Below are 27,811 nucleotides of genomic sequence, written 5' to 3' on the forward strand. Positions count from 1 at the left end.
ACCTTGTCTTTTATCATTTACCTAGCTGTCAAAGGTCCTTACAATGTCCAAAAAACTCAGATATTACAATTCCCCAAAAGCTCTCAGAAGCCAATTAAAAAGGAAAAGACAAGGTGAGTTAGTGCAATTATTGAAACATGGTAGTGCCAGTATCAGTAGCCTAAAATTATCCAAGCAGCATAGCTAATTCCGAGAGCAACTTATTCAAGGATTTCTATCCCTGTTGATAACATCCCCAACCATGAAATTTTTTTCCCATGGAATATTAGTTTAATCAAGTAATGAGACGGATAGCATAGGTCGGTGAAAGAAAGGACTAGAGAGGGCATGAGTGAGAAGAGGGTGTGAAGTAAATAATAAACAGAGAAAAAAAAAGAAGGGAAAAATACAGATACAATCCGTCAACTTTCTGACATTTTCAACGATAACCCTGACTTTTCGAAGTCATCAACAACACGCTGCAAAAGCTAAGGTCCCCGAATGCCCCAACAGTGGGGATAAACATGAGCCTCTTTACTTTTCAAAGCACTAACAAACATAGACCTAACAATTAAAATCACAGTGGAGGCACGCACAGTACAAGAAATACACTAGTTGGCAACTGACAAAATCCTTCACCAAAAAGGGATTTTTCTTGGAGTGGAATAAAGTCATCTGTCACAACACCATATCATCACTTACCATTCCTTAGCCTTCCAATTATGATTGGAGATACATTAGCTGACGCAATGTGATTGTGTGGAAAGGCTGAGGCAGAGGCAGAGGCAGAGGCGGCGTGCGAGAAGATATGAGGCATTTCACTAAAGCTGTTGTCTTTACTTACGAGGTGCTGGTCTGACATGCGACAGACCAGCCGCGAAATGCCTTTTGTAATGGACCCTAGCAAATCATATATTTTGAAAGGGATTTGCTAGTGACTTTTGTTGAAGGGCATTTCGCAGCTTGTTGTTTCATGTGAGAGCAGCCACTTCAGATGAATTAAATAAATAGGACAAAATCTCCTGAAAAATTAGCCTATGTGGCTGCTTCCTCCTGCAACAGCCAGCCACAAAATGCCTTGGTGGGAAAGTTTAATAGGTGGAGAAGCAACCGTTAACTCCAAAAACCAAAAGCATAAAAGTTAACGACTTCCGTTAAAGGGGGGAAATATCCATCCGGGGGGGTATCACTGCCCTAGATTAATTATTTCTCTCTACAGCAAGACGATTTAGTCCCTCCTCCTTGTCCTCTTGCACACGTGTCAAAGTACTAAGTACCGTGTTTTTTTAAAAATAAAAGCTCTTTTCTCGGTGAAAATACCTTTCATGCCGACTGAAGATTCTCATAAAATAGTTACAACCCAAAGAGGTTCCTTTCCTTTATAAGATGATACATGTGACAATGACAAAACCGGCCTTGTTTTCAACGTAGACACCCCCCCTCCAAAACGCAACAGGAAGCATACTACTACTATTTTCTTTTAATCTTAGCTTCATCAGAGTGTTTTAACAAACTGAGGGGATGAGATGTCATTGACCTTTTCAAACCCTTCATATTGAATGGAGTATATAACATAGAAGAGGGATTGGAGAAAAGTTGTGGACATCTCCATAAGCAAAGAAAGCTATGGATTTGCTTCTTCAATTTCAAACTTTTTTTGGGCTTTTGTCTTTGCTCTTTCTCTACAAACTATTGATATCTTGGACTGAGAGTCATAAAAAAAAGCATTCACCAGAAGTTCCCGGCGGCTTGCCTATAATCGGGCACCTATATGGGCTAAGAGGGCCCGATACGATATTCCAAAAACTCGGACTCATGGCTGATCAACATGGGCCGGCCTTCATTATCCGACTCGGCATGCGCCGAACACTTGTGGTGAGTAGTTGGGAGGTGATTAAAGAGTGTTTTACCACTAATGACAAAATTCTCGCCGCTCACCCTGCTTCCGCCAGGACTAAGTATATGGGTTATAGCTATGCCATGACCGCCTTTGCGCCTTATGGGCCCTATTGGAGAGAGATGAGGAAGATCTCCACCGTCCATCTTCTCTCCAATTCTCGTCTCGAGATGCTCAAGCACGTCTGGGTCTCCGAGATCAACACCCACATAAAAGACTTATATGTGATGTGGGTCAAGAATGATCACCGTCCGATTAAGGTTGACATTAAGCAATGGTTAAGGTCCTTGGCATTTAAGGTAATGTGAAACAACCAATCACTCCAAAAGCTTTAGCTGTTAGAGTTGGTGTTATTTAATCATTTAGGCCACGTCTGGCTGTCTGGCTGCCGGGATTTTTTTTTATTTTTTATTTTTATTTATGATAAATTAGCGTCTCCAAGTGGTAAGAGAGGGGTGGCGCAGGTGGGAAAAGAGAATTGAGAGGGCACCATTGAGATATTAATTTATCATGAAAAAAATTAAATTCATGGTCTACTCTTTTTTTTTTTTAGCTAGAAGGGGGTGTTGGCCATAAGCGTGGCACATGTGACCCCTCTTTTTGTGGGTTGGTCCGAGTACATGTGGATTTTTTTTAGGGAGATGATAATCCACACCCACTGTAGAATAATTCACACCGGTTTACCATGAATTGACGTAAAAAAGGGTCGAAAAAGGAGGTTATGTGGACTTTTTACTCTTTCTGACGTCAATTCATTTTACAGGGGGGTGGATCATCCTACAGGGGGGTGCGAATTTATCATCTCCCTTTTTTTTAATATCAAAGAGTTATTGGGGTTTTAACTGAGGACCTTCCGTGAGGCGCGGCGATACCGTGTGAAAACAACCAATTACTCCAGAAACTTAAGCTGTTAGAGTTGGTGTTATTTAATCATTTATACTTCAACAGGTGATTATACGGTTAGTTACCGGTAAGCAATTTTCCGGCACTTTCGATGATAATTCTGACGAGGAACAGCGATTTCGAGAAGCAATTGATCGGTTTTTTTATTTAGCGACGCGGGTTGTTGTCTCGGACATGCTCCCTTTTCTTGAGTGGATGGATTGGAAAGGGCAATTGGGGGCTATGAAGAGGAATGCCAAAGAGCTAGACTCTATCATGGAAAGTTTCTTGCAGGAACATCGCCGGAGCAAACTTTCCGGCGAGGCAGTTGCCGAGCATGACTTCATGTATGTGCTAATGTCGATCTTGGAGGACACCCAATTTGGAGGCTACGATCCATATACCATCGTCAAGGCAACTTCATTGGTATGATTTTTTTGCCAAAGATCTCTATGGCTATTAAAAAAACCAATGAGGCCATAATGTATTGACGTTTGCGCATAGTGCACATATTTATTTTGAAATAAACCTAGAGCCCAAGGTTTAAAATTTCGGTTTTGGTACCGGTTTCGGACCTTGAAATTTCGACCGAAATTTGGTACAAAAAAAAATAAATATATTTTATTCATTATTAAATTTCGGTGAAATATTAAATTAATATTAAAAAAAAAACAGATTTTTTGTGTCAAATTTCGGAAAAACCGAAATTTCGGAAGTAATGACCATTTCGGTTTTGTGTGGTTTCGGTGTTGGTCGGATTTCGGTCGAAATTTAAAACCATGCTAGAGCCCACCTTGTTTGAGGATTCAAACCATTCTTTCGTTGGGCACCAATATAAATAGGCCTTTCTACAAAAAATTAAGCTCCATAGGAGATTGGAAGGTTAGGATCATCCTATGGATATGGAGACCTATTTACGTCGGGCCCAACAAATGAACGGTTTTGATCAATGACATGAAATGAGCGTAATCACAATGCCGCCTTTGATATTTGATCCGACAACGACCGACCTTATTAAACTGGCTGTTGTAGGATCAAACACCAAGGGCGACAAGTTTGTCGTACCCCAATACGTGCAGGTACGTGTGTACACCATATCATTTCACCTCGTAAGTAATACACAAACTAATGCTGACCAAAATGCTCTTCATTCAAATCTAAAATCATGAAATAGTTTACTATTTTTTCATGTTAAAATCTATTGAACTTTTCTTTTTGGGTTTGATATCAGCACAACCATGTTTTAATAATTGCATGGTCCTAGCTTATCTTTTCTTTTTTAAACGCTTTATAAGAGCTTGTTAGGAACTGTAATAACTTTTTGACAGCTCTTTAAACACTAAAAGACAAGATGCATTAGCGCATATAAGAAAACATAGTTGTGCTGATATCATTTCCCTAAATTCATGCAATCCAAACACGGCCTAAGGGTTAATCCAATATATGTTTCAAAAAGTTGAATTTTTTGGCTAAATCATGATCCTCGGAGACTAATGGGAAAATAGTTTCCCTTGTTCTTCATTTTTATTCAACATTTTTTTGAATTTATTTGAAGGGCTTAATCCTAGGTGGCACGGAGACCACGTCACTGGCCATGCAAAAGGTCCTTTCTTTAGTCCTTAACAAAATTGATGTGTTAAAGAAGGCCCAAGATGAGTTGGACATCCACGTCGGCAAAGATAGACAGGTGGACGATTCAGATATCAAGAATTTACCATACTTTCAAGCCATTGTAAAGGAAATGTTCCGACTGAGTCCACCAACTCCAGCTATATTAACACATGAGGCCAATGAAGAGTGTCAAGTGGGTGGGCTCCACGTGCCACGTGGCACTCAGGTAATTGTGAATGTGTGGAAGTTGCAGCGGGACCCACGGGTGTGGTTGGACCCATTGGAGTTCAAGCCAGAGAGATTTGTGACTAGCCATGTGGATGTTGATGTTAGGGGTCAGCATTTCGAGTGCATCCCATTCGGGTCCGGTAGACGGGCATGCCCTGGGATCTCGTTCAGTCTCCAATTCATGCACTTGGCCATCGCACGTTTGTTCCAAGGGTTCGAGCTAGCAAGCCCAAATGGTGCACCGATTGAAATGGCGGAGGGCTTTGGGCTAAAGAAACCAATGGAAATCCTCCTCACTCCACGTCTCCCCTCTTCGCTCTATTAGTGATAGTGCTACTACTACTTGTATTTCTATATTGTTACTGAGACTTGAATTAGGGTTTGAATGGATTTAAGATTCTTATGGCAATGTTCTTAGGTTAAAAATGAGGATGCTCTATCTTGGGAAGGAAATGATCACCTTTGTAGGGTGTACATTTTGTATTTTAGATAGAGGGATTGTGTTATTTAGTATTACGAAGAATTGGGATTGTTTACCCATAAAAAAGAAGAAGAATTGGGATTGTTCTCAAGGGGATAAAATGCCAAGTTTTGTTTTGTACTTGGATAAGATTGCTATCCTCCATTCAAGTCAAGAAAAGCCCCAATGTGTACTATATATATACTAGGGTAGACAATCCCAAGAGTTTATTCAAGATAAAATTATCCGTAGCCAATCGCAACAACTTATTCAAATGAATTTTTTGCCCGTGGAGAAAATCCCCAATACGAATATCCTCTATTCATGTCGAGAACAACTTCAATGTGTACTATATAGTATAAACGATTCGAGCAGAGTAGCCAATCTCAGGGGTTGATTCAAAATAAAATTAGGGTACTGATATTGGCACTACCATGTTTTCATAATTGCACTAAATCACCTTGTCTTTTATCATTTACCCAGCTGTCAAAGGTCCTTACAATGTCCAAAAAACTCAGATATTACAATTCCCCAAAAGCTCTCAGAAGCCAATTAAAAAGGAAAAGACAAGGTGAGTTAGTGCAATTATTGAAACATGGTAGTGCCAGTATCAGTAACCTAAAATTATCCAAGCAGCGTAGCCAATTCCGAGAGCAACTTATTCAAGGATTTCTATCCCTGTAGATAACATCCCCAACCATGACAATTTTTTTTTTCATGGAATATTAGTTTAATCAAGTACTGAGAGACGGATAGCATAGGTCGGTGAAAGAAAGGACTAGAGAGGGCATGAGTGAGAAGAGGGTGTGAAGTAAATAATAAACAGAGAAAAAAAAAGGGAAAAATACAGATACAATCCGTCAACTTTCTGACATTTTCAACGATAACCCTGACTTTTCGAAGTCATCAACAACACCATGCAAAAGCTAAGGTCCCCGAATGCCCTAACAGTGGGGGTAAACATGAGCCTCTTTATTTTTCAAAGCACTAACAAACATAGACCTAACAATTAAAATAACAGTGGAGGCACGCACAGTACAAGAAATACACTAGTTGGCTACTGACAAAATCCTTCACCAAAATGGGGTTTTTCTTGGAGTGGAATAAAGTCATCTATCACAACACCATATCATCACTTACCATTCCTAAGCCTTCCAATTATGATTGGAGATCCATTAGCTGACCCAACGTGACTGTGTGGAAAGGCTGAGGCAGAGGCAGACGCAGAGGCGGTGTGCGAGAAGATATGAGGCTGCGAGAGACATGTTCCATGGTCGGCCGAGATTGTGGATTTTCATGTAAGCATTCAAGTGCAATCCTCACTACTGAAATCACTTCATTTGCAACTTCAGTCGCCATGGGAGGCTCTAGGCGTCCCTCTATCATGTCTTTTAACAGTATTTCTTGGCTACTTGTTGATGATTTTAGGGAGGAGATGAGTTCCCCTGGATGCCTACCCATTATCACTTCAAGAGCTAACACTCCAAAGCTATACACATCGCATTTTTCGGTTACTTTCATTGTGTAAGCAAGCTCTGCAACAACAAAAATTGAATCATGTTCAATTGCTAAAACCTACTTATTTTAGATTAAAGTGAGATTTTATATGGTTAGCTTGCGTGAAGTTCAGTGTTAATCTAAAAGTACAGAGATGATCCAAAGCATTCATTTGTTGGGCCACAATGTAAATCAGCTGTACCCCATAGATCATCTACATAGGGTGACTCTAACCCTCCGACCTGTAGAGTAACACAACATTTTTGAAACCTCTACAGATCAGAAAGCTAGGATCATCCTATGGAGATATTCAATGGGGTAAAACCTTTTTATGTTATTGGCCTAACCAATGAACGGTTTGGATCATCTTGTGAAGTGGGTTACTGGACTTCACGCCGTATAAAATCTCAGATAAAGGTAATTATTGAGAACAGCTAAACAGAAAGTTACTTGAACGATCAATGGTAAAGACAATTATAAGTAATTTCCATGCCACATGGGACAATCATAACCGTTCGATATGTGAAGGTTTCTCTACCATCATTTTTTAAACTTTCTGATCCCTCCTTGTTACACCTAACATATCAGAAGGTTAGGATCATCCTATGGAAATTTTTTTCAGGAACAGCCTATAGCAGACCAACAAATGAATGGTTTAGATCATCCAAATAAGCAAACCCCACTTGGATTAGATGCCAAATAGTTCAGAAATCCAAGACTCGGAACCAAACTTTGTCATCACTCAGTGGGGTGACTCGCTGACTCAATGGCCTACCAAGTAGTTCAAAATCAAATGCCTGGAAACTGAGGCCCTGTTTGGATTGCAAGGCAAACATTCCTAACTCGTACAAAAAAATTTCTTGGAAAATTTTTTTGATTTAGAGGGAAGATATGATTATGGTTAATTTGGAAAATTTGCATAAGGTTGGTTCAATTTATCTTTTTTCGTGTATAGAAAAAGAGGGAAAATTTTAGAAATATTTTTCCTTCTCAAAATTTTCCAAAAAATTCCTGCAATCCAAATCGTGCCTAGGATCAGTAGTAAGGCCCATGCAATAAAAATTGGAAATGAATAAAAATCTTAAAAAGCAATAGCCAAGAAGAAAAACCATAAGCAAAGAAACTAACGAGAAATAATTAGGTAGAGACTGACCTGGAGCAACGTATCCATAAGTGCCTGCAACTGTAGTCCAATTCGAAGAATCAGGCTTCAGAAGTCTAGCAGTTCCAAAATCAGAAACCCGAGTCTGAAATTCTAAGCCCAACAAAATATTATTGCTGGAGATGTCTCGATGAACAATAGGTGGAGTACAATCATGGTGCATGTAAGATAAAGCATTAGCCACCGATTTTGTAACTTCCACCCTTTTAACCCAATCCAATTCGTTGGCTCCTGCCTCATTGCTCAGAATCTTAGCTAAGCTTCCTCTTTCCATGAACTCATAAACAAGAAACTTGCATCGAGTGTGAGAACAGAACCCATAAAGCATAACAATATTTCGGTGCCGAATTTCTGTCAAAGCTCGAATCTCATTTCTGAAACTTTTTTCATCACTTACCTCACTTCCTTCATGAAGCTTCTTTACTGCAAATACCTGACCAGTTCGAAGATCTGTTCTGTAAACGCTCCCGTATCCTCCTGTTCCAATGCAGTATTTCTCACTAAAATTCTCTGTTGCTTCGATAATGTCTTCATACACAATCTTCCCATCATAATTCCATATCGAAAATAGATCCCTATTGTTTATTTCTCTCACCACTTTCTCTTCATTTCTCACTTTTCTGTGAAAAATGGAATAAATGCTAGCAAATGCTACTAGAAGAAATAGCAAGCCCAAAAGAGGAAAAACAATTTCCATCACAACCTTATGGTTCTTTTTCGAATTGCCATTATTTATCATAGAGGAATTGCATGGTTGCAGACCTTGTACATCACCACACAGTCCTCTGTTATGAGCAAATGCATTTGCTGGAGCCTTTTTAAAGGCTATGTTATCAGGCAGAGAACCCACCAACTGGTTGAAGGATAAATCAACGGAAGACAAGGTGAACATGGCTTGAAAAGAACTGGGAATAGAACCTGAGAGATTATTGTGGGAGAGATTCAAGCTTTCCAACTGCTTCAATTTTGCTAGCTGTGATGGAATTTCTCCTGTTAGCAAGTTATGACTAAGATCTAGTACAGTCTGTAACTTTACTAGATTACCAATTTGAAATGGGATGCTTCCATTCAAATTATTTTGGCTCAATTTCAAATAATGCACTTTGACGCAATCCTCCAGTTGTTCTGGGATTTGTCCGCTCAAGTTGTTCGTTGACAAGTCGAGGATCTCTAGATTGGACAATTTCCCGAGTTCTGACGGTATTGGGCCGGAGAGCTTGTTACCGTTTAAGCTTAGGTTGAATAGCATTGGTAATCTACCCAACTCCTTGGGGATCGCTCCTACTAAATGATTTGAAGAAAGGCAAAGTATACCGAGCCATCTCAACTGTCCGAACTCTATGGGTATCGTCCCACTAATATTGTTCCCTGAAATTTGCAACTTCGTCAAGTATAGGCTTTCTCCCCAATTAGATGAGAGATCACCATACAATCTATTGTAGCTTAGATTAATGTTATCTAGATTTGGATATACACCCAAATCTTCAGATATGTTTCCTGTGATCTGGTTATTCTCAAGCCGGACTCTACCTAAGCTAGTACAGTTTCTCAAACTTCTTGGTATGGGGCCAGAGAACTGGTTGCTGTCAGCCGACAACAATTTAAGGCGTCCGCCACTGCATATATGATGGGGTAAATGGCCGGAGAAATTGTTCACACTCAACTCTAGTATAGATAGATATGTCAGGTTTTCCATTTCCAGAGGTAGTGGACCAGATAATCGATTCCGAAATAGGCTTAGCTCATCTAAATTTCTCATATTACCTATACCGGGAGGGATAGGTCCTGTGAGATTGTTATCACGGAGAGCTAGGCCAATCAGATTTCTTAAATTTCCAATTTCTTCAGGTATGGAGCCAGAAATCTGATTATCAGCAACAGACAACCGAGTAAGCTTAGTCATGTTTCCGAATGTAGAAGGGATGGAACCTGTTAGAAGATTAGTGGTAAATGCAAGCTCAATCATATTCACAAGATTTCCAATTTCTGGAGGAATCGATCCCGAGATTTTATTTGTGTAGATGAACAGAAGTGAAAGGCTGGTCAGATTACCTAAAACTGAAGGTATTGAACCTGCAAGATTGTTGTCGCGCAAGCTCAGTTTAGACAGATTTCTCAGATTTCCTACTTCTAAAGGGATGGGTCCAGACAACATGTTGTAGTAGAGGTACAAGATGGAAAGGTTGGTCAAGTTTCCCAAAGTGGGTGGAATGGAACCTGTTAGAAGGTTAGTAGACAAGTCTAGCCTGATCAGATTCTTCAGATTTCCTATTTCATTAGGGATGGAGCCAGAAATTTGATTCTGAAAAAGGTTGGCATATGTTAACTTGCTCAAATTACCAAAGGATGGAGGGATGAAACCAGTGAGATTGTTTCTGCTTAAATTAAGACTAACAAGATCTCCTATGTTACCTATTTCTGGAGGGATTTCTCCAGTGAAGTTATTGTTGTGGAGTTGAAGAGAGGTGAGTCTGGTGCAACTTGCGAAGAAGCGAGGAGATAATTCACCTTTGATTGAATTGTTAAAGATATTAAACTCAACAATTCCGGTAAGATTAGAGAGCGAGAGCGGTAATTTTCCAGAAAATTTATTCGCAGATAGATCAAGGAAGTTGAGTTTCGAAAGAGAGGCAATGCGAGGAGGGATGGTTCCGAAGAGAGCGTTGCTACTGAGGTCGAGACGAGTAAGGTTTGGGAAGGAGGAGAAGTTAAAGTTATCAAGTTTACCTTGCAAACCCGCATTCTGAAGGTTTATTTCTGTGATGATTCTTTCATGGTTACATACTATACCAATCCAATGGCATGGGCTGGTTCTGTTTGTAGTGTTGAGAAGTGGCCATGAAAGAAGAAGTGGACCATGTCTTTGGAGGGTGGCTTTCCACTTGAGAAGAGCTTCTTCTTCTGCTCTTGCTGCTTCATGAGAAGAAAGCATCACAAGTAGAAGTAACAACATCAAGGTAAGGGAGTGAGATTTCTCTAAGGCCATGGTTGTTTCTCTTCCTTTTTCTTTCTGTGGTTTTTTGGGTGTGTTCAAATGCTTGTAGCTGCCATTTTAAATTGGTGAATGGCTCTCCGTATTAACTTCTGGGCATGGAAAATCAAGTAAAGTTTAAAATGAAAAGTGAGAAAAAAGTAGAGGGCTTGGAAGTCTTTGGGGAGCCTTCCTTGACTATACTGTATAAATGAAAACGAAATAATTGGGATGATTGGCTCGGAAGACTTTGGCTGGTCTTCCTTGGCTTTATAATAATATACTTTATAATAATATAAATAAATGAATTGGAATGACTTGACTTGACTCAGTGAAGCACTTGCGGGTTTGAAGAGAAACGAAAATGATCCGAAGATGCAGTTCTAATTGTCATGGAGGACTTTTGGACAAACGGTTGAGGGTAGGGCGGGTGGAGTGTTCACATTTAATTTGGACTCATGTTTGGATCCAGGGACTTTTCTTTCTTGGAAAGAACTTCCTTCTTTTTTTTTAGAATTTCAGATTCAAACTGTGTTTACATTATTTCATCATTTAATATTTAATTGTTTTCATAAGGATTTATCTATTGATATCTTCTTCCTGAATTATATGATTTTTCACCCACCATCTTCTTCTTATTTTTCTACAATCTCATGACACTTGCTCTTCCTTATTCACATCAATCTCTTCCTGACTATGATAGTGATGGTGGTGAAAAGAAATATCCAAATGGAAGCGATGACTATTTTGTAGGCAATGGGGATGATTGGAACTTTGGTACTGAGGTATGTTTGTGAGTATTGAATTGGAATTTTTTTTTTTCTGTTGTTTTTATTTTGGGCTTACTTTCATCGGTTGTTATCTTTTATGCTCTAGGAACTTAGTGTTACAATGGAAGAAAATGTCAACAGTAAGCCACATATATCAAAGGATGGAGGGGTTACACTTGGATCAGAGAAAACAACAGTGTTCGCTGTTGATTTAATGACGGGACAAGTTATTCGTATATATCAGTATATATCAGTTGCCGACGGGACGAGTTATTCGTATATATCAGTATATATCAGTTGCCGACGGGACGAGTTATTCGTATATATTAATATATCAGTTGCCTGATAACCAATTAATGTAACGGCGGACGGGTTATTCATATTTATCAAGGTTTTGGGAGTGCTTTAAATGGACAAACTTTTGATTCAAGGGATAAAGTCCGTCTAGAAATATCAGGGTGATTTGATGTCGTTGCCGCCTGAATGAAAGATTTTTTTTTTCCTTCATTCAATTGTTTTGCTCAGGGATGTTCTTGCATCATTGCTCATAGAAACATAAAGACTACTCTAATTTGGTCCTTTCCTGTTTCCAATAATCAGAGAAAGAAGCTGGGTATTATAGCACAAGTGGGGCACAAGAAAATCTACCTAGTATATACCATTTGTATTGGTTGAGATACACATTATCTGCTTGTTTTTCTTGCATATACATACTAATTACAGATAGGTATTTTTGTATTTAGTCAAGGCAGTAGCTAAACTAACTGGAGCAGATCTTCCTCTTTGGTAGCCAAGAAAGCCTCCAAAGCTGAATTCTTCTCTTGGGTGTCTCTAAATTCAACTCTCCTTCCATGACCTGTAAGACGATTATTAGTTTGTAGCTTACTGTTTATTTAACTAACTGCTAAAAGATTTACAAATGACAGACTTCTTAAATAGCTTGTAATACAGGTACTAATCTTTCCATGCATAACCTTTCTGAGATGCTAAGAAAAGGGAGGTTCATGGTTGATCATGCACTAATTCCAGCCATTTTATAAAAGACAGCTGTCATTCTGCTCTTCCTTTTAAAAAACCGGTCTGAATGATATTTCATGTTCCAACTTTTTATGTTATTTTTTTTATTAATTTTTGATAGACTAGAAGTTTCCATAATAAAAGGGAAAGAGTATACATGTACCAGGTAAAATCCACTCAAAATCCAGCTCTAACAACTTCCGGACGCTCTTCACTTGCACGGTAGCTGCCACCATACATGAATCAGTATAACAAGACACAGATATGTCATGAAGATACAATACGTGTAAGTTGCTTGTGATATGTTACCTGAATACCAGTTGTACTCATCGATAGTGTTCAGTTCAGATTCCGATGTGCTGGTGAGATGGTCGCCGGTGAACAGTAACTTCAGAGGCTTGTACAACAAACAGATTGATCCCTGTCACAGAATACTATTAAGAAACATGTACCCTATGGATGTGGCTTCGCTTATATACCCAGTGCAACTTGTACACATAAGAAACTAATCTTGAATAAGATTCAGGCAAGTATTAGTTGGGGTTAAGCAAGCGGAATCACAGACTATATAACCTTAATTTGAGTGGTGACTGTTGAAGTAAAAATGATTAAATAACACTATCTCTAAGACCATGTTCATTTACGATTATGTCAACCGATTGTGAGTGCTAAACTAATTATTGGACTCAAATTTAAACATAATTTTGAGTCCAATAATAGGTTTGGCACTCCCAATCGGTTGTCATAATCTTAAACGAACAGGGCCTAACAGCTTAAGCTTTTGAAGTAATGGGTTGTTTGGAATGGTAACAGAGCTATTGCCTCACGGCAGGTCTAGGGTTCAAAACCCAACAACTCTTTGTCATTAAAAATCTACATGTACGGCCAACCCAAAAGAAGGACCACAGGTACCACGTGCACGGACAACGTAAAAAAGATGGGCCACATGAGGAGGGGGAGTGTTGAAGTATAAAATATTAAAAAACACCAACTCTAACACCTTAAGCTTTTGGAAAAATTGGTTGTTCCACACTAAGGAATTGGAGAACTACCTATTTTTTTTTAACTTCGGATTCACATACATGTCAGGGAAAAGCCCTACTTGTGCCATATTAAATAGAATGCATATAACAAATTGGGTCATGGTAGCTCAACTTGGCTTATGGATTCAAACCAAAACTTGCCAATCAAATGTAGAGATAGAAGAAAAGAGTGCCTGGCCTATTTTAATGATGTCCTCGCAAGGACAAGTTCCTGATTGCCTATCATGGACACATGTTCCTGTATGAACATTTTCCTGTAAGTCGAAGAGTGAGAGCCTCTAAAGTCAAGAATTAAGGGACTGAAAATCCATTATGGCATGTGCCATTTTGTTTGTGCTTTCGGGTGCTTGTTAATGAGATCGTAAAATTAAGTGTATGTGAAATTTGGCCGTAGGTTTATCACATAAGACTGAAAACCTATTGTCCCTTTCAAGGAACTTGAGATTTAAAAAATTAGATAATCTTCCTTCAGTTTTTTAGTAGAAGATAAACTTAAACTGAGAGGCCTTTGTTTATCTCCTTTTCGTGAACCAGTTTGCTAAATATAAACAAATTGCAATAACATCATATTTATATACAATTAATGTTTCTGGAACTTACTTTAGTGTGGCCTGGTGTGTATACAATCTCGAAGTCGCGACCAAGACTCCAAGGACCATCTCCGTATAGTTGCATCTCCACATCTGCAGTAGAAACTCCAACCTGATAACATTGGACGAATAAGGCACTTGCCCAGTTAGACATACAGAAGGATCAAAATTGAAATGAAAAAGATAAACCTATTATGTTACAGATTCATCCTGCACTAACAATAATTGGCTCCCACTAATAAGATATGAAAAACACAACCCAGCAAAAAAGTATGACTCATTTTCCATGATCAAGAATTTTCATGAACAACGAACCATCAATAAGAGCAAATTGACAAGAAAAATATTAAGGAACAAGGGTTAGTTCTCACATCCTGCGAGTGAAAAACTCTGTCACACCTGAATCGCTTTGACCATTTATCATGATCTCCCACGTCGTCCCTGATCACAAAAACAGAAGATATCTTCATGGCTACACAGAGTAAAATAATGACTTTAGCCGGAAAATTTTGTGTCAGAAATATACTTGTGAGACAGAAACATGTAGCGTGCTCCCCCGAGCATCTCGATGTTACGTGCTAATCTTTCTTTATATTTTGGGCTGCACAATAATCAAGTCCCATGATTATTTACCAAGGAAAAATAAAGAAAACCTTAGTTTCTTGAACTCAGCTCCATGCTTTTCAAATTATAAAATTATGTGGTCTTCACAGCCTTGTCTAAGAAGACTGCCCTCCAACTCTTGACTCTTCATTTCATTCTTTAAATATTTGTGGCCATTATTATCTTCATTTCTTTTTTTATTCCATATTTAAGTTTCTTTGCAAATACATATTGCTAGAATCCAAACACTCTAGCCATTGAAAAACTTTGGATGCCCATCTTGAAGAAATTTGAAGCTATCACAAATATCTCATATATTTTCAAAATATAGCGATTTTATCGTGAAATTTTGATAAAACGACAAAATCCCGAAATAATCCTGAGAATTTTAAAAATATAGTGACATTTTCATTTAGCATAATAATATCACGATATTTTATATTTTATATATTTTTCTCTTAATTTATATTTTTAAATAAATTTATTTTAATATTTTTTTCCCAGTATAAACCTGTGAAGATAAAACAAATTTAATATATCCAGAAATTTTGCCGAGAAATTCCCAAGAACGATATTTTTGACTTAGTTTTGAAGTTACCTGTCAACAAGTATGTTTCCTTCTGGATGGACAATGAGATAGGAAGTTGCTCCATATGTTTTTTCAGAATGATAACCACAGTAATATACACCCTGAAAGCATCCAACAGACCTAGTGATTTTAAATCTTGGAGCTGGCTGACATTTTTAGCACCATTTAAGAAGGAAAGATAAGACAGAAAATAGACAAGAGACGGCTAATTATAACATTACCAATTCAACTCATTCACAAAATGTGAGCATCTAGGCCTCAGCCATTTGCAAATTGACATACAAAAGGCAACACATCTGGGCTTACAAGAGTAATAAGATTAAAGGCATCACTGCCTTGTGGTGTATGAAAGTGCTAGTGGTCTGCTTACTCGTGGCTAAATGAATGAGACTCCTCTTACCAGTGTCATAAGTTGATAGGAAATACAACCTTAGTAGCACCTCAGACAGAAGAAATACAAGGCTAACATTCACTGCTGTTTAGAGCCTAAAGCTATATGTGATTGTATATAGGAGGCATTTGAGAGCTATTTCATAGAAACTTCAAGGTACTCCTTTTTTTTTGGTAATAAGGACTCTGGAGTTGTTCTATAACTGCTTTTCTAATTAAATGAAAAGAAAGATTATACATTTAAGTATGATACCATCATCCCTATCCTTGAGATACACTAGATAGGGAAAACACAGGACTCAAATTATCCAAAAATACTAGTGACCTATGAGCAGAACCGGTGGCGAAGAAACAGATTTCAAGTTCATCAGATTGTCTTTGGATCCCATGGAGCCAGATACGCCCCTTTTCCACATGGATATAACATAGAAAATGCCAGTCTGGGCACATAGCTTAAATAAACTTGATGCCCCTAATGTTCTAGGACTGGCAGAACGATCCAAAATCAAGAATCGTCTTTTGCCTGCTCCCTGAAGTTCTTTCCACCTACGGCGACAAATATCATTATTGTTTACGCCGACCACCAGGCCGTGAGGTCCATTATATTAATCAAGATGGGTTCATTAGAAGATAACTTCTTTTTTCGCATCCAAAATCTGTTAGCCAAAACTGCACGATTTTTTTCACGGCTTCTTGCTTTGGATGCTGGTCAAATTTAGTGGGAGTCCGTGAAGTCTTCTCACAAGGCTCATTCTGTACACATGGAATATGCTACTCAAGGTGACTGGCTGTATGTACAGGGCACAACACAAACACCACTATTAAGTTGAACGCAGGGGGTTGAGCCTCTAGTTCAATTTGTAAAGATTATGTTCTTCGACCTTGAGGTCCAAGGTTCAAACCCAGCTTGCCTACCAAAAAACAAGTTGAACAAAAGATCTGGAAATGGCAATAGGAAGATAGATGTACAAAAGATAAGTGGTTCTCAACGTGTTCAACTTGAGCTAAGATTTCATCTGATACATGTTCATTAGATTTGCATAATATGGATGGTATTTTGCATTAAAAAATCTTCCACACATGACGTACCAGCTGATGGGGATCATCCTTCACAAAAATCCGAAAGGGGCCTAAATATGATGGTGGAGCCCATTGGAAGTGTGTTAGGAATTTCTTTATTTGTAGGGCTATATTGGAAATTTTAGTTTTAATGTCATTGGATGGGTAAGTAGTCACTAGTAAGTTTAGTTAGAGCTTACTATTCACATGCCTCTATTCTCATTATTCACATGTCACTACTCATGAAGTACTACTCAATCACTTGTTGCTAGTTTTATTTTATTGTGGTTTAAGTGAGGAGTTTCTAAAAAATAGGGTTCTATTTGTTCAATTTAAATAGGACCCTTGACTTGACTTTAGGGTCCTATTTAACTTGACTTGAAGGTTCTGTTTGTTCAAGTTAAATAGGACCTACTTATAAAAAAAAGGGAAATGATAAATGCGCCCCTTTTCATCACCTGGGGCACCCAGCTACAGTGTATCTAAGACTGCAAAGGGGCTGATGTACTTTACATTTGAAGGAATGAAGTGATCCGATTGCCACGTACAATGCAGCTGGGTGTCCCAAGTGATGAAGAGGGGCGCATTTATCATTTCCCAAAAAAAAGTTAAATAGGACCCACATGTTGAGTTATAAGTTAGGAGAAGAGACAAAGTTGTGGGAGAAGTATATATATTTTACACAAAAGTCATAACAATAACCATATACTGGGTTAAGACCCCAGTTTTGCATTCATCTATTACTGTAACTTATAGAGGGGATGGAGAGAGACATGTGTCAGTAGAGAGCAACCGGTCATCCCTTTCCCTAGCTGGGAAACTCCCGGCCAATCCATGCTGAAACTTTGATGGATCCAGCATTGGTAACCTGGGGCCAGCTAGCGTGGGTGGAGTCCTTAGGGACAACTCAGGCAGTGTTTAAAAATGCAGAGGTCAAAATGTGGCCAAAAAAAATCCTTGTCTACTCGGTGCGGATGCAGCCAAGAACGCAATTGACACGGCCTAGTATTTGGTTGATGCTGTCATAACTCGGGAGAGCCGAAGGAGTTTTTATTGACTCTGTAGGGCAAAACACGGAATGTGGCCAAGGGAAAAGGGAGTTGACTTGGGGGAGTCCACAATGACGCGGGGGAGTTTTAAAACTATGGACAGAGGTGTCATTATAAGGGATTTCTCGGGACGAATTGTAATCGCCGACTCAAATGAAGCTGAGGTCAGAGCATTATTACAGGGAATAAGGATGGTAGACAGCTCGGACCTTAGGGGCAGGGGCGAAGCCACATATAGCATGGGGGTGGCCTCCCCCCCAAAAATCCTCTTTTCCCAAGTGTAAATTCCTAGCTCCGCCCCTTCTTAGGAGGTTGATGGTTGAGGGGGATTCCCTCAATGTCATCAAATGGGCAAGTGGGAGCAAGCCACCCTCATGGAGATTCGCTCACTTGTTTGATGAGATCTACAATCTGGTGGAGGGCTTCAGTGTCATATCAACATGTTTGGAGATTGGCTAACTTTGAGGCCATTTCTTACTTCCTTGATGTAGTTTTGTTTTCACTTGTTTCTAATTTTCTTTCATCTGTACTCTTTCTTCTTTGGTTGCATCTGTACTTGACTATCTCAGAGCTCTTTATTATTAATTGATCCACCATTCAACAAAAAAAGTCTATATATTGAAAGCCTAAAAGCCAACGAATTTATGGATTTAATGAATGAAAATACTCTTTCGCGCTCCTACAAAAATTGTGGATGTCACACCTACATGGCTACAAATATTAGTGTGATGCTTTTATCATTCGTCGGTGTGATGCCCTAGGAAGACCATTGATGTAACTGCAACAAAATTATCCTCTCGCGAGGTAACGCCTTAATCTCCTTTGGTGAAAAGCCTAGAGTTATGCTGGTATGATACTAACATATCTAGCTTTTCTCAGGTTGTGAGGTCTTGATCCCATTGGTGTGATGTAGTGGGCTGGTTAGAGTGATGCTAACACATATAGTCATCTTTATTCTCTCTAATAGTTTTGTTTATCTTTGTGACAAAATCTTCTAGTTCTTCTCTTTCCCATAGTTCTGCAATTAGATATCTAGTTTCAGTATTTTATCATCATCTCGGACTGTTTAGATCCATTTCCCACTATCAGTTTTTTTTTTTTTTTTGACACCTATGTTTTCTTCTTGGTTAACAAACCCTCACACTTTCCATTCATGTTGTTTAAAACTCTAGATCCCTTTTACAATTGAATCATTCATTTATCCATTGCTACTTCTAAAACCTATGGGTGATCATGTTAATACCATTAAGTTCAGTTTAGCCAGTCTGTATTTACTTTGTTAGATCTTAACCAGTTTATTATCTAGCCTACTATACATGACCATCCATTATCTAGCTTATTATATACAACCAGTTTATCCTAAGGATCACATCCAGTAGATTTCTGTCTGAAATCAGTTGCTGATAGTAAAGCAATAAAAAGTAAAAGCATGAAAGATAGATAACCGAAACATTAAAAATACCGGAATTCTCTGCTCGTTGATCAGTAGAGGAAATGTTTTCTGCACTTCCAAAATATCACGTGGAGGCTTCTCAGTACGAATTGAGTTTGTCGGACAACTAAGCAGTGCCTGAAAGAACAAAAGGGTCCACACTAACATCAAGATGACAGCATAAGATTTCAAATACTAATCCGTTGATATCCATATATTAATATCCCAAGAAACTGTCGACAGATGCTTGTATGTGTATAGTATGTACTAAAACAATAATACATACAAGGACAATTTGTTAGTGATTTTGCATTTTCAAAATCATGTATATTACATGTTTTAGTGTTTTGGAAAATGTTTTATCAAAAGCGTTTGGGAAAAAGAAAATGTTTTCTTGGAAATATTTGCTTTTACAAAAGGATGTAGAAGTGTAGTTGAAAAGATAGTTCCACATCGGATGAGAGAAAAGAAAGAGAAGGGCTTATAAAGCACTACCTTTTCTAACTCTTGTTGATTGCACATTGGGTTGAACCCATGGTTGGACCCGCGGGACGGTGCAACGCACCGTTCGCACACGCGCACGCGCGCGCGCGGCGTGGGCAATGGGCTATAGGGCGCATAGTGGCGCTTTATTGGCGCTTTTTTAGGCGCACTTTGCCCTGTAGAGGTGTTTTTCACACTGAAAAGACACCAGATGGTCTATAAAAAATGTGCAAACTTCAGTCATTTCAGATAGAAATCGAATTGGCAATTCTGACTGACTTTACACTCTCTTCTACACTCCTACAAAAATCCCCAAGTATTTCTACATACTGTTTTTTCTTTTGTTTACTGTTCTAGATACTGTTTTTCTGCAGAAACAGAATCTAGAGATTTCTCTAAGGCTTGAAATTTCGGAAGGGCATTTCGGGTTTGATTCCGCTAGTGCTACGCGTCATCAAACATTAGTAGGGCTTCCCTACTAGGCTTCATTGTATCTTGGAGGCAATTCGCGGATCCCCTTTGCACACTACTAGTGGGGGCGAATCTTGTCTTAAGGAAAGTGATATCACGCCTTGAAGCAACAAGTTTCTGTTTTCTATCATCAACAGTACCCTCTATAAATTTTCCAACAATCTTAAGACAAGATTTTCTACTGTTGTTTCGATGGCACTTTATTCAGTTCGTCAAATGACCCAAGACTTTGTCAAACTCGAACGTTTCGACAAAGGAAATTTCAAGCGCTGGCAGAAGAAGTTGCACTTGATTTTGACATCACTCAAAGTGGTCCATGTTCTCACCACTCTAAAGCCGTCAGCAAATGAAAATGAAACTTTGGCGGAGGCTCGTGCAAGGATGAAGTGGGAACAGGATGACTACATTTGCAAAGGGCACATCCTAAATGCTATGTCAGATACACTATTTGACATATATCAAGGCATGGGATCAGCAAGTGAAATCTGGAATGCACTTGAAGCCAAATACTTGGCGGAAGACGCCAGTAGCAAGAAATTCACTGTGAGTCAATTTTTAAATTTTAAAATGGTAGATGATAAGTCTGTTATTGATCAATTACATGAAATACAACATGTAATTAATCAAATTCATTTGCAAGGCATCCTTCTTGATGATTCCTTCATTGTCCCGTCAATTATTGACAAACTTCCACCAAATTGGAAAGACTTTAGAAAAAGTCTAAAACACAAGAAAGAGGAAATGTCTATTGAAGACTTGGCTCAATGCCTCAGGATTGAGGAAGAGTCAAGAATCAGAGACAAGAAAGAAAATGAAACTGTATCCTCTAAGATCCATTTGGTGGAAAATGTCAAGAATTCGAACCAACAAAGAAAAGGCAATTGGAAGAGAAACAAACACCCTGAAAAGAATACTAATAAGAATAAGAAAAGAAAGGGTGCTTGTTTCAACTGTGGCAAACCAGGCCATTACAAGAGTGAGTGCCGACTTCTTAAGGATAAGAAGTCGGGTGCACCAACAGACAAAGAAAAGTTTGTCGCCATGATTTCAGAGGCAAATATGCTTGAAGATGGCAATGATTGGTGGATTGACTCTGGTGCGACGATGCATGTCTGTAAAGACAGGAACCTGTTTTCAACTTATGAAACAGTTGAAGATGGAAGCGTGTTATACATGGGAAATTCGTCGACAGCAGAAGTCAAAGGGAAGGGCAAAGTGGAACTTGAGTTCACATCCGGCAAGCGACTCACTCTAACCGGTGTCTACCATGTACCAGAAGTTAGAAAGAACTTAGTGTCTGGAAGCATTCTCAACAAGAATGGCTTCAAACTTGTATTTGAATCTGACAAGTTCATTCTTTCTAAAGGGGGTACTTTTGTTGGGAAGGGATATATGTATGAAGGGATGTTCAAACTTAATATCAATAAAGTGAATGTCTTTGCTTATGTTTTGGATTCTTCTTTATCTTTATGGCATAATCGTTTAGGACATGTAAATACTAGGAAAATGAATGATATGGTTAAGTTAACCTTAATTCCTAAATATGAAAATGACTTAGTAGATAGATGTAAAACATGCATGCAAACCAAGATAATCACTAAGTCATTTCCTAAAGTAGATAGAACTTCTAACTTGTTAGATTTAATTCATAGTGATGTATGTGACATTCATAGTGTTCCCACAAAGGGAGGTAAAAAGTACTTTGTTACATTTATTGATGATTATTCTAAGTACTGTTATGTTTATCTACTTAGTCATAAAGATGAGGTTTTAGAAAAATTTAAGATTTATAAAACTGAAGTAGAAAACCAATGTATAACAAGCATTAAATGTCTCAGATCAGATAGAGGTGGTGAATATCACTTTCCTCATTTCTGTGAATCAGTAGGCATAGTCCATGAAACTTCTGCCCCTTATACACCACAACAAAATGGTGTAGCAGAAAGGAAGAATAGGACACTTACTGAAATGATTAATGCTATGCTTGTTAATTCTGGTTTAAATAAAAGTTTTTGGGGTGAAGCCTTACTTACAGCTTGTCACATTTTGAATAGGGTACCAAGTAAGAAATCTAATATAACCCCTTATGAATTGTGGAAGAAAAGGAAACCAAACTTAAGTTACCTTAAAGTTTGGGGTTGTAGATCTATAGTTAAAGTCCCTAAACCTAAGTTAAGGAAATTAGGTGAAAAGGGTATTGAGTGTATCTTTTTGGGATATGCTAGTCACAGTAAGGCCTATAGGTTCTTAGTTATAGAACCTAATGATTTCATAGATGTCAATACCATAATTGAATCTAGAGATGCCTTTTTCTATGAAAATAGGTTCACTACAATTCCTAAAGAAATTGAACCTACAACTTCTGTAGATCATCCTTTAGAATCACAAACAGAAGTTGGTGAACCTAGTGTACAACCTAGTAAAATAAGAAGAAGTTCAAGAGATAGAAGGGATAGGAGTTTTGGCCCTGACTTTGTAACCTACCTGGTAGAAGGGACAAGGGAAAAACTCCAAGGTTCTGTCTTGTTAAACTTAAGCATAGAAAGTGACCCTCAAACCTATGGAGAAGCCATAAAGTCACAAGATGCTGCTTTTTGGAAAGAAGCAATTAATGACGAAATGGATTCTATCATGGGTAATAAAACTTGGATTTTGGTTGATCTTCCACCTGGGTCTAAACCTATAGGATGTAAATGGATCTTCAAGAAGAAGATCAATGTAGATGGGACCATAGAAAAGTTTAAGGCAAGGTTAGTTGCCAAAGGGTTTACTCAAAAACCCGGTATTGATTTCTTTGACACATATGCACCTGTTGCTAGGATTTCTACCATTAGAGTATTGATTGCCCTTGCTTCCATATACAAACTTCACATTCACCAGATGGATGTTAAAACCGCATTCTTAAATGGTGAACTTGATGAAGAAGTGTATATGGAACAACCTGAGGGATTTATTCTGCCAGGCCAAGAGCATAAAGTATGTAAGCTTATCAAATCTTTGTATGGGCTTAAGCAAGCCCCTAAACAATGGCATGAAAGATTTGATAAAGTCTTAGTGTCAAATGGTTATAAGATACATGAATCAAATAAATGTATATACAGTAAATTTAAGGGCGGCAAAGGTGTTGTTATTTGTTTATATGTTGATGACATGTTAATTTTTGGTACTGATATTGCAAGCATTCAAAGTACTAAATCATATCTTTCTCAAAACTTTGATATGAAAGATATGGGTGAAGCTGATGTGATTTTGGGTATTAGAATCATAAGACAGGACAATGGTCTTATTCTAACACAATCACATTATATTGAGAAAGTTCTTAAAAAGTTTAACCATTTTGAATGTTCACCCATTTCAACACCTTTTGACCCAAATATAAAGTTGTATCTTAATACTGGCAGGACTATCTCTCAACTAGGGTATGCTAGTGTAATTGGTAGTCTTATGTATGCTATGACTTGTACTAGGCCAGACATAGCATATGCTGTAGGTAAACTTAGTAGGTTTACCAGTAATCCTAGTTTTTCTCATTGGAATGCAGTCTATAGAGTTTTAAAATATTTAAAGAAAACTATAGACTATGGTTTATGTTATAGTGGGTATCCAACTGTAATAGAAGGATACTCTGATGCTAGTTGGATAACTGAGCGTATAGACCATTTATCAACCAGTGGGTGGATTTTCACCCTTGGTGGGGGAGCAGTCTCCTGGGCCTCTAAGAAACAGACATGCATAACAACTTCAACTATGGAAGCAGAGTTTATAGCTCTGGCAGCATGCTGTAAAGAGGCGGAATGGCTTCGGAATTTGTTATTGGAAATTCCGTTATGGTCTAAACCAATGCCATCGATTTATGTCCATTGTGATAGTCAGGCCACACTATCAATGGCATATAATCATGTTTATAATGGTAAGTCCAGACATATAGGACTTAGACATAGTGTTATAAGAGAGTTACTTACTAATGGAGTAGTAACTATTGATTTTGTGAGATCGAGCCAAAACTTGGCCGATCCATTCACTAAAGCTCTTGCAAGAGATCTGGTGTGTAAAACATCATTAGGGATGGGGTTAAAGCCATTAACCAATAGTCGCCAATGATGGAACATCAACTCAACACTTGAATAAACATCAAGTCTTGAGTTCAATGAGTCCAAGTACATCATATGGAGTGATTGCAAGCACTATAATTTGTATTATTTGCCATCCCAAGGTAAAGTGCTTGGTACCTGTAATGTTTAAAAGGAGAAGGCTGAGTATTTAAACTCTTAATAGGCTTATAACATAGTGTTGGAGTGTTTTAGTTACAGGGGCACTCTTGATAAGCCTACCTATGTGAGTGTGGAAGTGGTGCCGCTTCCTATGAGACCTGGCTAGTCTCTAGAGCGCTCATGAAACCAAGATATAGACACAAGGCCAGTACATGTGTCGGTTTTAGAAATTGCCCAAAGAGGTGAAATCTTGTGTGTGAGACGTATCCGGTTAACCAAATAGAATAGCTAGTTCAAAGATACGTCTACTATGCAATTCTGGTTAACTTTGATATGTCCTCACTAAGTGAAGGTTCAAATCGAGAGATACCTTCATCTATGCATAAGATTTCCAAGCCTGATGAGAAAATTTTCTTTGATTTTGAAAATGGTGGGGGATTGTTAGTGATTTTGCATTTTCAAAATCATGTATATTACATGTTTTAGTGTTTTGGAAAATGTTTTATCAAAAGCGTTTGGGAAAAAGAAAATGTTTTCTTGGAAATATTTGCTTTTACAAAAGGATGTAGAAGTGTAGTTGAAAAGATAGTTCCACATCGGATGAGAGAAAAGAAAGAGAAGGGCTTATAAAGCACTACCTTTTCTAACTCTTGTTGATTGCACATTGGGTTGAACCCATGGTTGGACCCGCGGGACGGTGCAACGCACCGTTCGCACACGCGCACGCGCGCGCGCGGCGTGAGCAATGGGCTATAGGGCGCATAGTGGCGCTTTATTGGCGCTTTTTTAGGCGCACTTTGCACTTCGCACGTACGCAACGTCGCGAGGAGCGATTGGAGCCTTTAATTTTTCCAGATTTGATCTGCACCGTTGGATCAAGATGAAGGTGGACCGGTCGGATGGGTGGGTCAAATGGTTCGCAGGCCCATCAAGCCGAATGGTTCAGTTGGGTTGGGCTTCGGTTCGGGCCTAACGGTGGGCCCGTTTCGGTTCGGGCCTAACGGTCGGCCCAACGGGCCCATGACTCCAACGGTCAAAGGGTGTGATCAAATGGGTTGTGTCCCTTTCCCCAACGGTCATGTGCCAAGGGGGTGCGATCCACACCATAGATGGTTAATCTAACGATGACTGGGTTGGAGAGAGGTTTTACTCAAGCCAACAGTCACATCTAGGATCGATCAGGACCGTTCAATATCAATGGGTGCGATCTAACGGTCAGATTTCAAACATTCTGGAAAGGTGCCCTGTAGAGGTGTTTTTCACACTGAAAAGACACCAGATGGTCTATAAAAAATGTGCAAACTTCAGTCATTTCAGATAGAAATCGAATTGGCAATTCTGACTGACTTTACACTCTCTTCTACACTCCTACAAAAATCCCTAAGTATTTCTACATACTGTTTTTTCTTTTGTTTACTGTTCTAGATACTGTTTTTCTGCAGAAACAGAATCTAGAGATTTCTCTAAGGCTTGAAATTTCGGAAGGGCATTTCGGGTTTGATTCCGCTAGTGCTACGCGTTATCAAACATTAGTAGGGCTTCCCTACTAGGCTTCATTGTATCTTGGAGGCAATTCGCGGATCCCCTTTGCACACTACTAGTGGGGGCGAATCTTGTCTTAAGGAAAGTGATATCACGCCTTGAAGCAACAAGTTTCTGTTTTCTATCATCAACAGTACCCTCTATAAATTTTCCAACACAATTCAGAAAGAAAGATCATATTTCAAAACTCATGCAAAATATACATTTTGTTTTGGATTTTTTTTTACGAGTAACTTGGTTAGAGATTTGAAATGCACCCATCGTTTCGGTAAAAAAAGACTTAAAATGGGAATGGTCTGGCATTTTTTTCGGCAGAGTACTTCAGAAAGGAAAAGATGGTACCTGAAGAGCTCTTAGCCTTTCTTCCTCGCAACTTGGCTGTTTAAACACCGCAGACTTCTCATTGATTCGTGTGAATGTTTGCTGCAAAAATTAAAACAATCAATAAACAATTCTATGTAAAAGAGGAAAGAGTATTCGATATCTAACCCCTAGAGTTTTCATTCTCATTAATTTTAATATTTTCTTACTGGTTGTGCCATTGCAGCTGAGGAAGCTCTAAAAGATAGAGGGTGTGAAACAACCAATTACTCCAAAAGCTTAAGCCGCTAGAGATGGTGTTATTTAATCTTTTATACCTTAGATACGATAGAATGGAAGAAAATGATCCACATAGAAGAACCCAACTAGAACCAGGATTAGAGGCGGGTAGACTCCTTTTACCTTCTTTATGAATTTTTTCTAAAGGATTCATTTAGCCGACCCCAACTAGTTTGGGACAAAGGCTTTGTTAAGTTGAGCTGACTATACTTTAACACTCCCCCCCTGGTTGGCCCCTCTTTTTAGGGTTGGCCTACACATGGCACACATGTGGCCCCTTCTTTTGGGCTGGCCACTACATGTGGATTTTTAATATAAAGGAGTTTTGAACCCAGGACCTTTGCTTTGATACCATGTGAAACAACCAATTGCTCCAAAAGCTTAAGCCGTTAGAGATGGCATTATTTATACAAGAATATAGATAGAGGAGACCGAATGTCTTTTACATTGTTAAAAAGCTGTTAAGAAATTAATCAATGGCTTAGGATCATCTAATTACAATCTGGCTAGGTGTTGTGGCCCCACCAGATCAAAGCATAAAATCCCACCTGGCTCCATGAAAAAAAAAAAATCTTTATTTTTACTATTTATTTTGAAAATTTCCTACCAATTAGATCGCAAAATTGCAAATTACCGGAGCCATCCAACGGCAGGTATCACAATCTATGCACCTGTGGTCTGCAAATCCAATAAATTACAATTATCAGATTTTTGTATTTTTAATGAAACCATTCAACAAAAAATTGCTAGTGATATTGGCACCACAATGTTTTCATAATTGCACACAGTACGCTTTGTCTTTTCTGCGCTTTTGGGGAACTGTTATAACCATTTGACTGGTGTTTAAAACAGAAAAGACAATCTGAGTTTGTGCAATTATCAAAACAGAGTATTGTTGCCAACATCAGTAGCCAAGGGTGTTAATATTCACAGCCACTTGTTTTGATATTGGCAACCCTTTATGATTACCTACGAAGAACTCTCCCTCCATGTTCTGGGGTCGCCTCTTGCGCGACTCATTTGAGGTAGCGGTTGCTTGGCTTGCTCTCACCGAAACGAAATCCCGGCCGATACTCCTCTCGTCGTGGAATTTTCGGGCCGGTAATGGTCCTGAAAACCGATATATCGGACTGAGGGTGTCTCTCACGGCCACGCTGCTCTGCATTTTTTCTTCACTAGAGAAAGATAATCCTCACCCGTTCTAATGCCCTGCCAAACTCGAAGAAAACTATAAAAAATGCTTGGGAGTGATATACTCGCCCCCTTTGCTTACCT

General features: G+C 38.7%; 3 protein-coding genes across 4 annotated transcripts; 1 reads left to right on the forward strand and 2 right to left on the reverse strand.

The window, feature by feature from the left end:
• Positions 1-330: 330 nt before the first annotated feature.
• LOC143864364 (uncharacterized) lies at positions 331-10,923 on the reverse strand. Of its 2 annotated transcripts, XM_077375295.1 has the most exons (3): positions 7,708-10,923; positions 6,309-6,592; positions 331-792 (listed from the first exon to the last, which is right to left on the reverse strand). In XM_077375295.1, exons 1-3 carry the CDS (start codon positions 10,700-10,702, stop codon positions 700-702), a joined length of 3,372 nt encoding a protein of 1,123 aa, XP_077231410.1. In that variant the 5' UTR covers positions 10,703-10,923; the 3' UTR covers positions 331-699. The 2 variants fall into 2 exon arrangements, with proteins under 2 accessions (XP_077231410.1, XP_077231409.1); XM_077375294.1 differs by lacking the exon at positions 331-792 and having other exon boundaries at positions 5,893-6,592.
• On the forward strand, positions 1,406-5,006 carry LOC143864377 (xanthotoxin 5-hydroxylase CYP82C2-like). Its single transcript, XM_077375306.1, has 3 exons — positions 1,406-2,175; positions 2,825-3,184; positions 4,314-5,006. Exons 1-3 carry the CDS (start codon positions 1,606-1,608, stop codon positions 4,920-4,922), a joined length of 1,539 nt encoding a protein of 512 aa, XP_077231421.1. The 5' UTR covers positions 1,406-1,605; the 3' UTR covers positions 4,923-5,006.
• Positions 10,924-12,087: 1,164 nt separating the features above from the next.
• Positions 12,088-27,790, reverse strand: LOC143864365 (metallo-beta-lactamase family protein). Its single transcript, XM_077375296.1, has 11 exons — positions 27,506-27,790; positions 27,171-27,214; positions 26,279-26,359; positions 19,260-19,367; positions 15,309-15,400; positions 14,634-14,708; positions 14,479-14,548; positions 14,118-14,219; positions 12,784-12,895; positions 12,638-12,700; positions 12,088-12,313 (listed from the first exon to the last, which is right to left on the reverse strand). The coding sequence occupies exons 1-11, from the start codon at positions 27,699-27,701 to the stop codon at positions 12,213-12,215; spliced, it is 1,044 nt and encodes a 347-aa protein (XP_077231411.1). The 5' UTR covers positions 27,702-27,790; the 3' UTR covers positions 12,088-12,212.
• Between the last annotated feature and the right edge of the window lie 21 nt (positions 27,791-27,811).

This window comes from Tasmannia lanceolata, unplaced genomic scaffold (genome assembly GCF_043159265.1).
Source record: "Tasmannia lanceolata isolate RefF3 unplaced genomic scaffold, GAP_Taslan_0.1 ptg000048l, whole genome shotgun sequence".
NCBI lineage: Eukaryota > Viridiplantae > Streptophyta > Magnoliopsida > Canellales > Winteraceae > Tasmannia > Tasmannia lanceolata.

Excerpts from the sequence above, each read along its gene's own strand:
- LOC143864377 (XM_077375306.1), top strand. The coding sequence starts at position 1,606 with ATGGATTTGCTTCTTCAATTTCAAACTTTTTTTGGGCTTTTGTCTTTG. Across the intron at positions 2,176-2,824 it reads TAAGGTCCTTGGCATTTAAG|GTGATTATACGGTTAGTTAC; the intron begins GTAATGTGAAAC and ends ATACTTCAACAG. Across the intron at positions 3,185-4,313 it reads TCGTCAAGGCAACTTCATTG|GGCTTAATCCTAGGTGGCAC; the intron begins GTATGATTTTTT and ends ATTTATTTGAAG.
- LOC143864364 (XM_077375295.1), bottom strand. The coding sequence starts at position 10,702 with ATGGCCTTAGAGAAATCTCACTCCCTTACCTTGATGTTGTTACTTCTA. Across the intron at positions 6,593-7,707 it reads TTATGGATACGTTGCTCCAG|AGCTTGCTTACACAATGAAA; the intron begins GTCAGTCTCTAC and ends TTGTTGTTGCAG. Across the intron at positions 793-6,308 it reads TGGAACATGTCTCTCGCAGC|CTCATATCTTCTCGCACGCC; the intron begins CTCATATCTTCT and ends TTAGTGAAATGC.
- LOC143864365 (XM_077375296.1), bottom strand. The coding sequence starts at position 27,701 with ATGCAGAGCAGCGTGGCCGTGAGAGACACCCTCAGTCCGATATATCGG. Across the intron at positions 14,549-14,633 it reads TACATGTTTCTGTCTCACAA|GGACGACGTGGGAGATCATG; the intron begins GTATATTTCTGA and ends TTTTGTGATCAG. Across the intron at positions 14,220-14,478 it reads GAGTTTTTCACTCGCAGGAT|GTTGGAGTTTCTACTGCAGA; the intron begins GTGAGAACTAAC and ends CAATGTTATCAG.